This window comes from Peromyscus californicus, unplaced genomic scaffold (genome assembly GCF_007827085.1).
Source record: "Peromyscus californicus insignis strain IS unplaced genomic scaffold, ASM782708v3 Scaffold_13__1_contigs__length_99412109, whole genome shotgun sequence".
NCBI classification, from domain to species: domain Eukaryota; kingdom Metazoa; phylum Chordata; class Mammalia; order Rodentia; family Cricetidae; genus Peromyscus; species Peromyscus californicus.
In genome coordinates, this window is record NW_026294424.1 from 5,942,463 (window position 1) to 5,956,124 (window position 13,662).

The window sequence follows — 13,662 nt, forward strand, 5'->3', positions numbered from 1 at the left end:
ACTGAGAACTCTGGTTGCTGTCCATTAAATGCTAATAATACATCCAACCCTCCTCCTGTTGTGGGGTTGACAAAGATATCTGTAGATACTGCCAAAGGCCCCCAGAAGATAAACTCACCCTTGTTTGAGGAACCGCAAGTCAAAACCAGTGATAACTGGTTTTATCAACTGGACAAACCAATTCACCAACTGGGAATTGGTGAGGTAAACTATGGAATAAACAAATACTAGAATATTCTGTAGCCATTGGAAACAATGAGGCAAAAAAGAAATCCAATAAGTAAAACACAAAGCAGACTTATTCGTGTTGGTATGGAAAATACACAGGAAACAGAAAAACACAATGTAAATAATACGTATCTAGCATGTGTGTTTAAGTGCATTCTCACTCTGAATTCTAGGCTGATCTGGAATGTGTGTATGTAGCTAAGTGACCTTGAACTTGTGGTGATTTTTTTTTTTTTTTTTTTTTTTTTTTTTTTTGGTTTTTCGAGACAGGGTTTCTCTGTGTAGCTTTGCGCCTTTCCTGGAACTCACTTGGTAGTCCAGGCTGGCCTCGAACTCACAGAGATCCGCCTGGCTCTGCCTCCCGAGTGCTGGGATTAAAGGCGTGCGCCACCACCGCCCGGCTTGTGGTGATCTTTTACCTAGCATTCCAAGTGCTGAGACTTTTTGTTTTTAGGTGTGAGCCACCATGGCCAGCCTACCATCCCTATTTTGTATATAGACACAGAACCCTGTGTTCTAAACATGGCGATAGTGATGGCTGCTTTTAGACGGAAGTCCCAGGACACAAGGGAGAGATGGACATTTGCTTTTCACTCTGGACCAGTGGCTCCAAGTTTTGGAAAATGTTTGGTTAGCACAGCTAGTGGTATGCTACCGGTATTCAATAGGTAGAGGCCAGAACGTATTTCAACAACCTACAAACGGGCACGACAGTCACTCACAACAGATAATCATCTGGCCCCAATTCAGTAATGCTGAGGCGAAAAAACACTGACACTCTGAACTCCCTCTATGTTTAATGTTTTAAGGCTATCCTAACAGGTCAAAGGTTATGTGGAAGTGACAGGAACCACAAAGCACCCCCTTGCCATAAAGTGAGGTGATGGTCTCACCATCTCAAAGAGTACTGTGGCAGTCACCGCCATCCAGTGTAGCTTGATCTCAAAGGCTGCATTGAGAGAGAAGTTTCCATGGTAGTAACAGCTGCACCACTCCAGGCGGTCCGTTCGGTTGTTCACATCAACATCCAGGGTCACAGTCCTCTGCTCTGGGACAGTGGCAGCTGTGTCAGCACACAGCGGGGGTGGGGACAGAGAGAGAGAGGCACAGGAGTGGGATCATGTAGAAGAATGAACAGCTAAGCACCATAAATGTGAAATTGCAGAAGTGCCCAACAGAGGTTCCTATCTCTGAAAATCACCAGTCAACAGTTCAGGGGTCTACAAAATACTTGTTCTGCTTGCCATTAGATATAAATATTGTATGCTTTATGAGCTGTCTGTAAGCAGCTGTGCTACTGTAGGGCAAAAGCTCCACAGACATTATGTAAAAAAAAAAAAAATGGGTTCAGCTATGTTTCAATAAAACTTTATAAAAACAGATGAAATTTTTGGGTAATAAGCTACTCTGTATGTTACACCACTGTAAATTTATACAAACCCACAGAATGTTCAATACCAAGAGGAAAGCCCTAATACAAATTGTGGATTTTGGGTGATGATAGTGCATCCATGTTGGTTTGTGGATCAGAACAAATGTCATTCTGGTGAGAGTTGGCAGTGAAGGAGGCTGGGTGTAAGAGGAGCAGGGGATCTATGGGAAGTCTTTGCTCAACTGGGCTGAAGAATTAAAATTCCTTTTAAGAAAATTAGTGATTATAGCCACACATGGTAGCTTAAACCTATAATACTAGCATTCAGAAGGCTGAGGCAGGAGAAATGTAAGTTAGAGGACATCTTTGCTATATAGTCAGACCCTGTCTCAAAAAAACGAAATCTGGGGGCTGGAGAAATGGCTTATCACTTAAGAGTACTTGTTGCACAATCAATGGAGTCCAGAGGTCAGACCCCAGTACCTACATAACAAGCCAGGTATCCCCTACACACTTGCAACCAGCTCCAAAGGAGACAGAGACAGGAGGATCACTGGGGCTTGCTGGCTTCCAGCTTAGCTGAGAAAACACAAAGCCCCAGGGAAAGATCCTGCCTCAAAGACTGAAGAGTCCCAGAGTGATACAGAAGGATACCCAATGTCCTCTTGTGGCCTCCATGTACGCACACACACAAATACATGCAAATGTAAAAAAGTGTAGAGGGTCAGTTATAAGCAAATCATAAGCTGGATTTAGCCAATTATGTTGCAGTCTGACTCCTGAGTCAAGTCATTCCCTTCTTTTATGGGGGAGAGATGTTCTCTTAACCAGAATCACAGAGTCAGAAACTCAACCAGGTTGTACCCAAGATCTTCAGGACTCAATGACCCACCAACAGATAAAAGGAAAAACAGCCTAGACCATAGTGAGGAGGAAGTATTACTTTTCTGGTTTCATCCCAGGAAGGTATTAGTTCTACAATATTTTCCCAGGAAATGACAGTTCTAATGAAGCCTATCCTGTCACAGGGCTTTGACCTCCATGGACACTAACCACACTCAGCACACCTAGGTTTTCCATAAATCAGGACCTGCTTTCATTTCCCTACTCCTCACAGCTTTTTTCTCTCTGAAAGAGTCAGTCAGGTTCTGGACTCTGCACGTAGAAGCTATGAGTGACTCCTAAGTCAATAAATGTAATGAGCTTCTGTTGGAAGGCCGGAGAGCATTAGCTCAGGCCCGAATGACGCTCTCCCAATACTAGAACATGAAGAATGGGCAAAGTTCTTAATCTGGAGCTGGAAGAGCCAAGCTCCTGAGATTCCAGCCACACACACGGCTCTGAAAACCTTGCTTCCTTGTCTGCAAACTGATAGGGCAGCCCAGCTAAGAAATACATGGCTGAGAAATGTTTATAGACTCTCTCACTTGCCTTCTCCTCTGGCTACTTTTTGTCTATTTTCTCTGTTCCCATTAAGCCTTCCTTCCATGACATGAGACTCACTAATGCTCAAAGCTTGATGAACACTCGAGGCACATTTGGTACCCTTACTTGGTCACTCTGATACTAAAACGTTCACTGAAGCTAGATTCCGTCTGGGCTTCATGTTCCTGATTTATGACACTCTCAGGAGCTCTTTATTCAACAGTCCACATCAAAGAAGGCTGTGTTCTCTGGGCTTGCACACCATGTATTTATTCCTCCAGGTAAAAGAGCCTCAGTCATAAAACCAAAGGCAAGTGATAAACATCAGCAGTGACTTTGAACATCTCTCTTCTATTATCAGGTCTGTTAAGTGCAGAATAGGTGAGTCTAGGGGGCACCCAAGTGGTAATTACTATATCACTGGATTTGGGCTTCTAGCAGGCTTTCAGTATGGACAAAGGTACAGCCCACTACATGGGAAGTCTAATCAATGTGCACAGCCCAGAAGAGAAACACAGTCAGCACTTTAGGGGGCAGGTCAGAATCACAAGAGGAGAAAGAACACTGAAGCCCAGCCCTCACAGCTAGAGCTGCCTCACAATGGAGCAAGTCTCAACAGTGAGGGCCACATTGAAGGAAGTTTTTAAAAAGAAGCTAGCTCCATATTCATCAGGAATGCTTTGGAAAAAGTTTAGGGATCAGTTTGGATAGAAAAGAATGCAACAGTCTCTCCTGACTCCAAGATCTAACAGACTGTCAGGGTAAGCCTGAGAAGAATGTGCGTGAGCATGAGTGGAAGGCATGTGGTACTGTTTCTGCAAGCCACCACAGGTCAAGCCAAAGGTCCATATATCAACATTAGGCATTTCAAAACAGCTTTCTGCCACTACTTCCAAATGAGACTCACGGGTTTTAAAAAAGGAACAAGCGAACAAAAAGCCACCCCAAACAACAGTAAAACAAACAAACAAACAAAACCCCACTGAATCACAGGCAGTAGTGAAACTCAGGTCTTTCTCTTCTGTAAGTTATCTTAGGTCTTTTTTCCTGTTTATTTATTTAGCAAATAAATAAACTGGTTAGTTTTTTGAGACAGGGCCTTACAATGCAGCCTGGATTGGCCTCAAACTCACAATCCCTGCTCTGCTTCTGCCTCGCAAGTGCTAGAATTACTGATCTGTACCACCAACCACATCTGGCCAGAAAGAGATTATCTTTTTTTCTCTTTTTGGTGTTTTGAGATAGGGTCTCTCTATGAGTTCAATCCTGGCTATCCTTGAACTCACAGAGATCCTCCTGCCTCTGCTTCCCAAGTCCTAGGATTAAAATGGAGCCCACCACACCCAGTCATAAGGTATCTTAATTTACTCGTTTTTACTTAGAAACATTTTTTTTCTTGCTAGGCATGGTGGTGCATGGCTTTAAACCAGTGGTCCTCAACCTTCCTAATGCCGAGAGCCTTTAATATAGTCTTTCATGTTGTGGTGACCCCCCCCCCCATAAATTATTTTTGTTCCTACTTCATAACCGTAATGCTGCTACTGTTATGAATCGTAATGTAAATATCTGCATTTTCCGGTGGTCTTAGGTGACCCCTGTGAAAGGGGTTAAGGCCCACAGGTTAAGAGCCTCTGCTTTAAATCAAGCAGAGACAAGTGGACTTTGTTCACTGCAGGCCAGCCAGGACCACACAGTAATACCCTCTCTCAAACAAACAACAAACAAACAATTTTCTTGTGGTTCTAAGTAGGGCCTTATACACGCTAGAAGGCTAGTGACCGCCCTTCCCCAGCCACCAGCTATTCCCAGACTCCAGCTAGGTCAAGAACTTACCTAACAGTGCAGCTGCCTGGCTCCGTCCTCCAAAACTTCGACTGAAGGAGCTGTGCCTGCTTGCATAAGAGGCTGGCCGGCTGGGTAGCCAGGGCAGGAGGAAGGCAGGAATCTCAGAGTGCACAAGCTCTTCTGCCACAAAGGCCACCTCAAACCACTTGCGCTGGAAGCTGGCAAAGTCATCCACTCCTGCTGTGTGCCAGGGGGCAGTGGGCTGCTGCATAGGCACTGGTAAAAAGCAGGGGGAAGTAAAGGATCCCTTGTCACAATGCTGCTTTTCTGACTGATGAATGGTACAATACAGATAGACCATAAACATTATGCTAAGTGAAAGGAGCCCGGTGTAAAAGCCTATGGATTACATATCTCCACACATGACAGTTTTAGAAACACAAAGCCTACAAGTGCTTGTACAGGGAGTGTTTAGAAAGGGAGGAGTTGGGCAGTAACAGCTAACAAGAAAGAAAAGAGGTGGTGGTTGCACAATACTGTGAATGGCTTTTGTTATGTTTTGTTAATTTTATGTTATATAAGCTTTAATTCAATTTTAAAAATCTTATCAGTTCTATAATAATTACAGGACATAAAATGTTACGGGTTTTTCCTTTTTTCTATTAGAAGGTAAAATAGATACTGTATTAACCACAGCACACAGTGAATGGCACCAACTATACCATATCACATATGGACCCAGAGGGGAAGAAGTGATTTACACAATGTGGGAGTCACTTCCAACCAGTTCCCACACATCTGAAATTCATACACTATGGAAGCTGGTCTGACTACCTGGTGCCTCCAGAGCTACACAAGCCAGAAATTATGTTATAAATTGTTTCCCAATGAATTCCTTTTTTTCATTAAAAAGGGGTGGGGTTAAAGTGTTGCTAAGTAGCAGAGTGTTTGTTTAATGTGCACAAGCCTTGGGTTGTTCCATTCCAGAACCACAATAAACAGACAAACACAGGCAGTTAGCTCCCTGGACTCATGAGCTATATATACACCTACAGATTTGATCACATAGATGAAAATATTTGGGTCAGGGGGGCAGGGAGAGTATTTATACTGAATATGATCAAAATTTTTCTTGTTTCTTGAACAATATAGTACAATACAGCAGTACTTTATTATCAGTTATTATAAATAATTTAGGGATGACTTAAAGAATATAAGGGAAGGGGCTAGAGAGATGGCTTAGTGTTTAAGAGCACTGGCTGTTCTTGCAGAGGACCTGGGTTCAGTTCCTAGCATCTACATGGTGGCTCACAACTGTCTATAACTCTATAACTGTCTATAACTCAGGAGATCCAACACCATCTTTTGGTCTCTGCTGGCACCTACACACACATGGGGTACACAAATAAACACACACACACATACACACACAGAAAAATAAATCATTAAAAATAATACGAGAGTGTAAACAGGTTATATGTAAAACCATGCCATTTTATGTATAGGCCTTAAATATTGTGGGTTTTGTTTGTTTGTTTTTGTTTTTGTATCTCAGAGGAGATGGGTTCCTTGAGCTAATCCTCCTCTGATACCAAAGAGTGACTTTATTTAAAACATGTCTTGGAAAACTTGGTAGTCTTCTTGAAGGAGTATGTGGGACCTGAAAGCCCAGTAAGTATAAAGTACTATTGGAGCCCATCACATTATCATCAGAACCAACTGAGCAGGATGGAGGCAGAGTGGGAGTTAAGGCACCAAAATATGACCCATAGAAAATTCTGAACCAGGTACCTTGGCCTCGTTTTGGTTTATCTTCCACCAACACTGTCCTCAATAAAAACACTGTAGCTGAAAAATACATTGTCTGGACTAGAGAGGTGGTTGTGTGGTTAAGAGTGCATGCTATGCTGCTCTTGCAGAAGACTCCAGTTTGGTTTCCAGCACCCAAATCAGATGCCTTATAACTGTCTATAACTCCAGCTCCAGGAAGATCCAACACCTCTGGTCACATGCGCGTGCACGCACTCACTCTCTCTCTCTTAAAAATAGCTAAATAAATCTTTTAAAAAAACAACATTGTCATTCAGTTATGCTTAAAAATGTACAAATGCAAAAAAAAAAAAAAGTTAACAGAGTGTCAACTTAGAAAACAAAGCCACACATGGAGCTCAAGATGCACTGTGATGTGAAAGATTAGGAAAAGTACTCGCCCCTGTGGTGACTGCATGTGCTTTGGCTCTGACCTCGATCGGGCTCTTTGTCCATTACTATCTTGTAGAAATAGAAGCCATAGATGAAGGTCCTCCAGGCTTCACCAGACGCATGTGTTATGAGCTGCTCTTCCAGCATTTTCTAGGAGAGACAATGAAAACTTGAAATTACTGCAGGTGACATCTCAAAGAGGCATCTCTTGCTTGTGTGTAGCAGTCAAGGTAGTTAGTGATCTCAGTAAGAACTGAGATCATACCTTTGGCCCCCATTAGAATGTGCTATGTGAAAATGAACCTGTTCTAAGTTATAAAGTATATGTAGTTCATCAAACATTTCAAACATACAGAAAGTAAAGAAAAACTCCCAAGTAGAAAACCATCTAACTTCAATAAATATAACAATCGGTTAGGCAGTATAATTCTCTTCATCTGAGGGAATGTCTCCCAAAATCCCGTAAGGAAAACTAGTTGTGGCACACAGCCCTGTAATCCCACTGGGAAGGTGGAGGCAGGAGGATGAGGGCTTCAAGGTCATCTTGGTTCACTGATGATCTACCAGACCTTTGAAGAATTAATACCAATGCTGCTGCTGCTTTTCACCCCCGACCAGTGCTTCTTAAACTATTCCATGAAACAGAAAAGGAAAGGTGTAACCAAATTCTTTTTATGGATTTTAATCCTATGCTCATGGATTATAAGAATTAATATGGCGGGGCGGTGGTGGCACATGCCTTTAATTCCAGCACTTGGGAGGCAGAGGCAGGTGGATCTCCGTGAGTTTGAGGCCAGCCTGGTCTACAGAGTGAGTTCCAGGACAGGTACAAAGCTACACAGAGAAACCCTGTCTTGAAAAACCAAAAAAAAAAAAAAAAGAATTAATATGACCAAAAGCAATCTATGGATTCAATGCACTGCCCATTAAATTCCAATGCCATTCTTCACATAAATAGGAAAAAAAAATCTTAAAGTTTATATGGAAGCATAGACAGCCAATGTAATTGTGAACAAAAAGAATAATGCACCGGGTGGTGGTGGCACATGCCTTTAATCCCAGCACTCGGGAGGCAGAGCCAGGCGGATCTCTGTGAGTTCGAGGCCAGCCTGGGTTACAGAGTGAATTCCAGGAAAGGCACAAAGCTACACAGGGAAACCCTGTCTCAAAAAACAAAACAAAACAAAACAAAAGAATAATGCTGGAGAGATCACCATACCTTGAAGTTATACTACAATACCTCATACCTGATTTCAAGTTATACTACAATACCTCGCTGGCACAAAAATCAAAAACAAAAACAAAAAAACAAAACCCCAAACATATCAGTAGAATACAATAAAGGGGCCAGATATAAACCCAAGCAGTCATAGCCCCCAGATTTTTGCAAAGATGGAAAAACAGAAACAAAAACCCTCACTGAAGACAGTCTTCAACAATAGTGGTAGGAAAATTGTATCTCCTCATGTAGAAGAATGAAACTAGATTCCTATCTCACAATGCACAAAACTCAACTCCTAATGGATCAAGAACTTTAATGTAAGACTTGGAATTCTGAACCTCTTAGAGGAAAGGGCAGGGAAACTACCTAAGATCTAGGTATAGGTGAGGGTGTCCTGAAACTACAAAGTAAACAAGAAAGCCTCTGCACAGCAGAGGGGCAGTTAGTGAAGAGACAGCCTGCACAGATGGAAGAAAACCTTTGCTAGTTACACATCTGACTGAGAATTAATGTCTACACTTTGAAAAGAACAAAAGACAAAAAATAAAAACAGACCACAACAAATAAAACAACCCCGTCAATAAATGGACTAATAAACAGAGAATTCTCAAAAAATGAAATACAAATGGGCAATAAAGGTCAAAAAATGTTTAGAGAAATATGGATTAAATCTACAAAGGGAGGGGCTGGAGAGACAGATGGCTCAGTGGTTAAGGATGGTTAAGTGAGCCGGGCGGTGGTGGCGCACGCCTTTAATCCCAGCACTCAGGAGGCAGAGGCAGGTGGATCTCTGTGAGTCTGAGGCCAGCCTGGTCCAGTTGCAGGAGATCTGACTTCCTCTTCTGGTCTGCAGACACTAGGTGCACATGTAGTACACAAACATACACATAAAATGTTTTATATTAAAAAAACAAACAACAAAAACTATATATAGAGACTACCTTGCCCTATTCAGAAGGCAGTCTTTATGACTAGGTGTGGTGCACACCCCTGCAATCCAGTGTTTGGGGAGGTGGAGGCAGGAGGCAATGGGCTGAAGAGAAGGCTCAGTGCTTAAGAACCCTCACAGAGACCCACATTCTGCCTCAGCACCCATGTCAGTTGCTTACAACCATGTGTTACAACTCTAGCTCCAGGTGATCTGACACCTTCTTCAGGCCTCTGTGAGTACCTGCATACATCTGCCTACAGACAGACAGAAAGACAGACAAACACGCACACACACACACACACACAAATACAAAATAAATCTTCAGAAAAAAAAAAGTATAAAGAAAAATAGGTAATGGTTCTGGAGAGATGGCTCAGTGGTAAAGGCTGGTCTTGCAGAAGACCTGGGTTTGAATTCCAGAACCCACATGGCAGTTCACAACCACCTGCAATCCTAATTCCAGGTGATGTGATGCCCTCTTCTGGCATCTGCACACATGTGGCGCGCGCGCGCACACACACACACACACACACACACACACACACACACACACACACACACACACACACGGCCTCTTTATGCATTTCTAAGACAAGGTCTCTCTATGTAGAATAGGATGGCTTCTAACTTATGATCCTCCTGCCGCCACTTCCTCAGTGCTGTTGGGGGCTTGTGCGACCACTTCTAACCCTAAGGTCTTCAAAGTATCTTTCAAAGGAAGACCAGTCCTTTTATTAGTTCCAGATAGACCTCCCATTAGTTAAAAACAGGTCCTCACCCCAACTTGCAAATCTCTTTACTGTCACGGGTGACTACTTCTGTGACAGACCCTGATCACAATGATCTGAGCAGACAAGCCCTCCTTGCTGCCTCACCTGCATGATGTCAATGGCCATCGCCTGTGTCTGGACCCCCTCCACATTGTTCATCAGCCAGTGTACCACCTCAGCACTGATGAAGCAGCACGGTGACAGGCCCTTCTGTTCAGAGAGCAGCTGGACTCCTGTCCTGAATTCCAATGAGCGAGCAGGAAACATGTGTCCAGTGGCAATAAGGAAAAAGAAAAGATGAGAAGTGAGGGTTCTCCACCAGAGCATGTACTGTCTGAAGGGAGGGTTCTCCACCAGAGCATGTACTGTCTGAAGGGAGGGTTCTCCACCAGAGCATGTACTGTCTGAAGGGAGGGTTCTCCACATAACTCCTGGGCTGAGGGAAGTCCCGATGACAGGAAAAAAAGAACTGAGAGAAGAAGGGACATTTAGAAAATACATTATCTGTCAGGCATTATACTAGATAGTTCACAAAAGAATTTAATCATTTCATTACCATGTGTGTAGAAACACATGGTAAGGACTCGAAAGATACTCAGTACATAAAGGTGCCTGCCACCAAACCTGACAACTTAAATTCAATTTCTAGAGGATTAAATTCATTTGGAAGGAGAGGATCAACTCCTGCAAGCTGTCCTCTGACTTCCATCTATAACTGTGTACAAGAGCCCAGACACGTGCATGCCCTCTAGCTCCCCACAAGTAAGTACATAAAATATAATTTAAAAATCTCATTGTATAAACGAGGTGGCAGAGGCTCAGGGAGGTCAGGTAACTTGCCCACATCTCACAGCTGGTAAGCAGCAGAGTAAGGTATAAATCTACCCACCCACACCACCATGGCCAGCCTTCCCTCAGGGATAGTCTGCTTTTGCTTCATAAATGTGCCTAGTCACTTACGAGGGATGCTTCATGGCTTCCAGAATCTCCACCAGGGTAGAGGATGATGTCAGAGAGCTTGCTACATGCTGCTGAGAGCTGTAACACAAAGTATAACACAGCCAAGAGTGGGTTTTTGTTTCAGTGCTGTGGGCTGAACCCAAGACCTCATGCGTGGTGAACAAGTGTTCCTCCTCTAAGCGATACCAGCCCACAAAATCTCTGCTTCTTCTGGAGCCAGACACCAGGACAATATTGAAACTGAAGACAGTCAGGAAAATTCTGGACAGTTACATCCTGAGGCTAGTTCACAATGTATTCCTATTTCCAAAGTATATATACACATTTTTAAAAGGCAAAATGATTTTGTATCTAAACACAGCACCCTTAAAAAGCATCTCCTTCTCAATCACATTTCTCTTTCATTTTTATTCTTTTATTTATATTCTTCCTGTGAAAGTCAGAGGAAGGCTTTGGATTCCCTGAAACTGGCAGTTGTGAGCCACACAATGTGGGTGCTGGGACTCAGCTAACGTTCTCTGAAGAGCATGACAGTTCTTAAGCAGAGACATATTTCTAGCACCATTAATAATTATGTTTCCTAGAAGACTTAGCTGCTCTGATTATGCCTGATGGCCTCTCACATGTTACTTAACCTTGGCCAATCAAAGACTGCTGTGTGATAATTTAGGTGAGAGCTTACAGGAAAGAACCCTGGAATTATCACTAACCAGTTGTAGGACACCTAGATTTTCTTGGTCTTTATTTCTTTATCTGAAAACAGGAACAGTGTTGTTCATGTCTTTCAGGATAGATAGGCACGAGACTGATACACGTGGTGCCTACAATGGTAGCCAACACTAAAGCAAGTCAGACTAGCTAAATGAACTGGTGAAGGTGCGAGAGCTGGGAAGCATCGGAATCCAGATTTCAATCAAGTGAGTCACATTCCAAAGTCCCGCTCTTCCTACCATCTGTTGCCCAAGTTCTGCCTTGAAGGTGTGACAGTGCTTAAAACACGCTTAAGTCAGCTGTGGTGGCACTTAGCTATAATCCCAGCACTCCAGAGGCTGAGTTGGGAGGATCATGAGTTTGAGATCAACTTAGGCTACATGGAAAGACCTATTTCATAGATGGGGGTGGGGAGATCTAGAAGAAAAAGAGTCTGCTCAGCAGCTGAGGGCCCCTCTTCCCCCACACCAAACTACTTAGTTCTTGGTCTCAATCAGAAACTCCTCAAACTTTTCCCTTTCTTCTATTCCACAGTCTTCTGGGTGCCTATTTTGGGAGGGGTTTCAGGACTCAATTCATCATTTCAGAATCTCAAGCCCTGTGTTAATCCCTAGCACAAAAACCTAAAACCAGAATCTCAGGGTTAGAAAGAGCCTTCAAAACCTTTGGAGAGACTTTTTTCTAATCCTGAATCTGAGCTCAAGTGTGTAGTCAAGAGAAGGCCTAAGCTAACACCTTCAGAGGCAGAGGACTCAGCTTTTCCCAGTGCAGCTGTACCCACTGCTAGCTACTAAGTTCCCTATCGTGAAATGGGATGCACATTGCGTCACTGTCAGTCAGGCGTCCTGCTTTGGCTTACTACAGCATTTTTGGTCTTCTCACCTCTAGCCAATATTCCAGTTCCTCTTTCTTCCAAAAGCAGAAAAAAACCCCTGCCTCTCTACCCTCCTGAGCAATGAGGAAGCACATGAATGTACTTTCCTCTTACACACTGAGCAGCCCCCGACTCTCCTCCACGGCTAGGACCAAAAGCCAGCCAGGTATGGTGAGGACTTGGGCCTGAGAGAAGTCAGAGCAGAAAAGTTAGCACTGAACAAGCATCGCCTCTACTAGTCCAAATGAACACTCTGGTGGATGCAGTGGAGGCAAAATCAGTACAGAGCTTATGGCATAAGGAACGTCAGGAACTGCCGACAGGGACCAGCCAGTGAGGAGCCAAGAGCACCGGCTGCTCCCAGGGAAAGGGGTGTCCATGTCATGTTTCTCAGAGCACACAGCTAAGTCTGCTCAGTCAATACAGTGAGGCAGGAAGAACAGGTTAAGTAGAACTGCCATCCGTAGCCAAGAAAGAAAGTTTCTCAAAACTGACAACGGCATCAAAACCGAGGGCACATACCCCATAAACACGTACAATTATGGGGGTCGTTTTTTCTCGAGACAAGTCTCATACATCCATGCTGACCTCAAATGCACTATGTAGCCAAGAATGATCTTGAACCTCTGCTCCTCCTGCTTTTATCTGACAAGTGCAGGGGTTACAGCTACGTGTATAAGAAAGCATAAGGGCTGGAACTCAGAGCTTCCTGTGTGCTAGGCAAGCACTCTACCAAATGAGGTACATCCCCAAACCCTGACTGAAGAAAAAAGTTGGGGGGTGGGAGAGCGTTTCGAGATAAGAGTTTCTCTGTGTAGCCCAGGCTGTCCTGAAACTCACTCTGTAGACTAGGTGGCCTTTGAACTCAGAGATCCACATGCCTCTGCCTTTTAAGTGCTGAGACTGAAGGTGTGCACACCATGCCTGGATCCTGATTAAAAATTGAAAAAATACTTTTACCTTTAAAAACTATCAGTGTGTGCGTGTGTAGGTCAGAAGGGCAATTTTGTGAAGTTGGTACTTTCCTTCTCCACTGGCATGGGTTCCAGGATCAAGTTGAAGTCGTCAGGCTTGCATGGCAAGTCTCTTTATACACTGGCCATCTCATCAACTCTACCTTATGCTTTTAAAAAGCTGGGACACAAAGCTGCACGATCATGTCGCACGCCTTTAACCCCAGCA

General features: G+C 43.6%; 1 protein-coding gene across 24 annotated transcripts in view; it reads right to left on the minus strand.

The window, feature by feature from the left end:
* The window catches only part of Depdc5 (DEP domain containing 5, GATOR1 subcomplex subunit), a 127,961-nt gene that overhangs the window by 13,402 nt on the left and 100,897 nt on the right, over positions 1-13,662 (minus strand). For 13 of the 24 annotated variants that reach the window (XM_052736253.1, XM_052736266.1, XM_052736265.1 and 10 more), the window contains 5 exons: positions 10,896-10,973; positions 10,041-10,173; positions 7,021-7,162; positions 4,859-5,086; positions 1,122-1,291 (listed from right to left, as the gene is read on the minus strand). In XM_052736253.1, coding sequence (XP_052592213.1) covers positions 1,122-1,291; positions 4,859-5,086; positions 7,021-7,162; positions 10,041-10,173; positions 10,896-10,973 — 751 coding nt within the window. The remainder of the gene's footprint in view (positions 1-1,121; positions 1,292-4,858; positions 5,087-7,020; positions 7,163-10,040; positions 10,174-10,895; positions 10,974-13,662) is intronic. The other 11 variants (XM_052736264.1, XM_052736260.1, XM_052736263.1 and 8 more) reach the window with 2 other exon arrangements.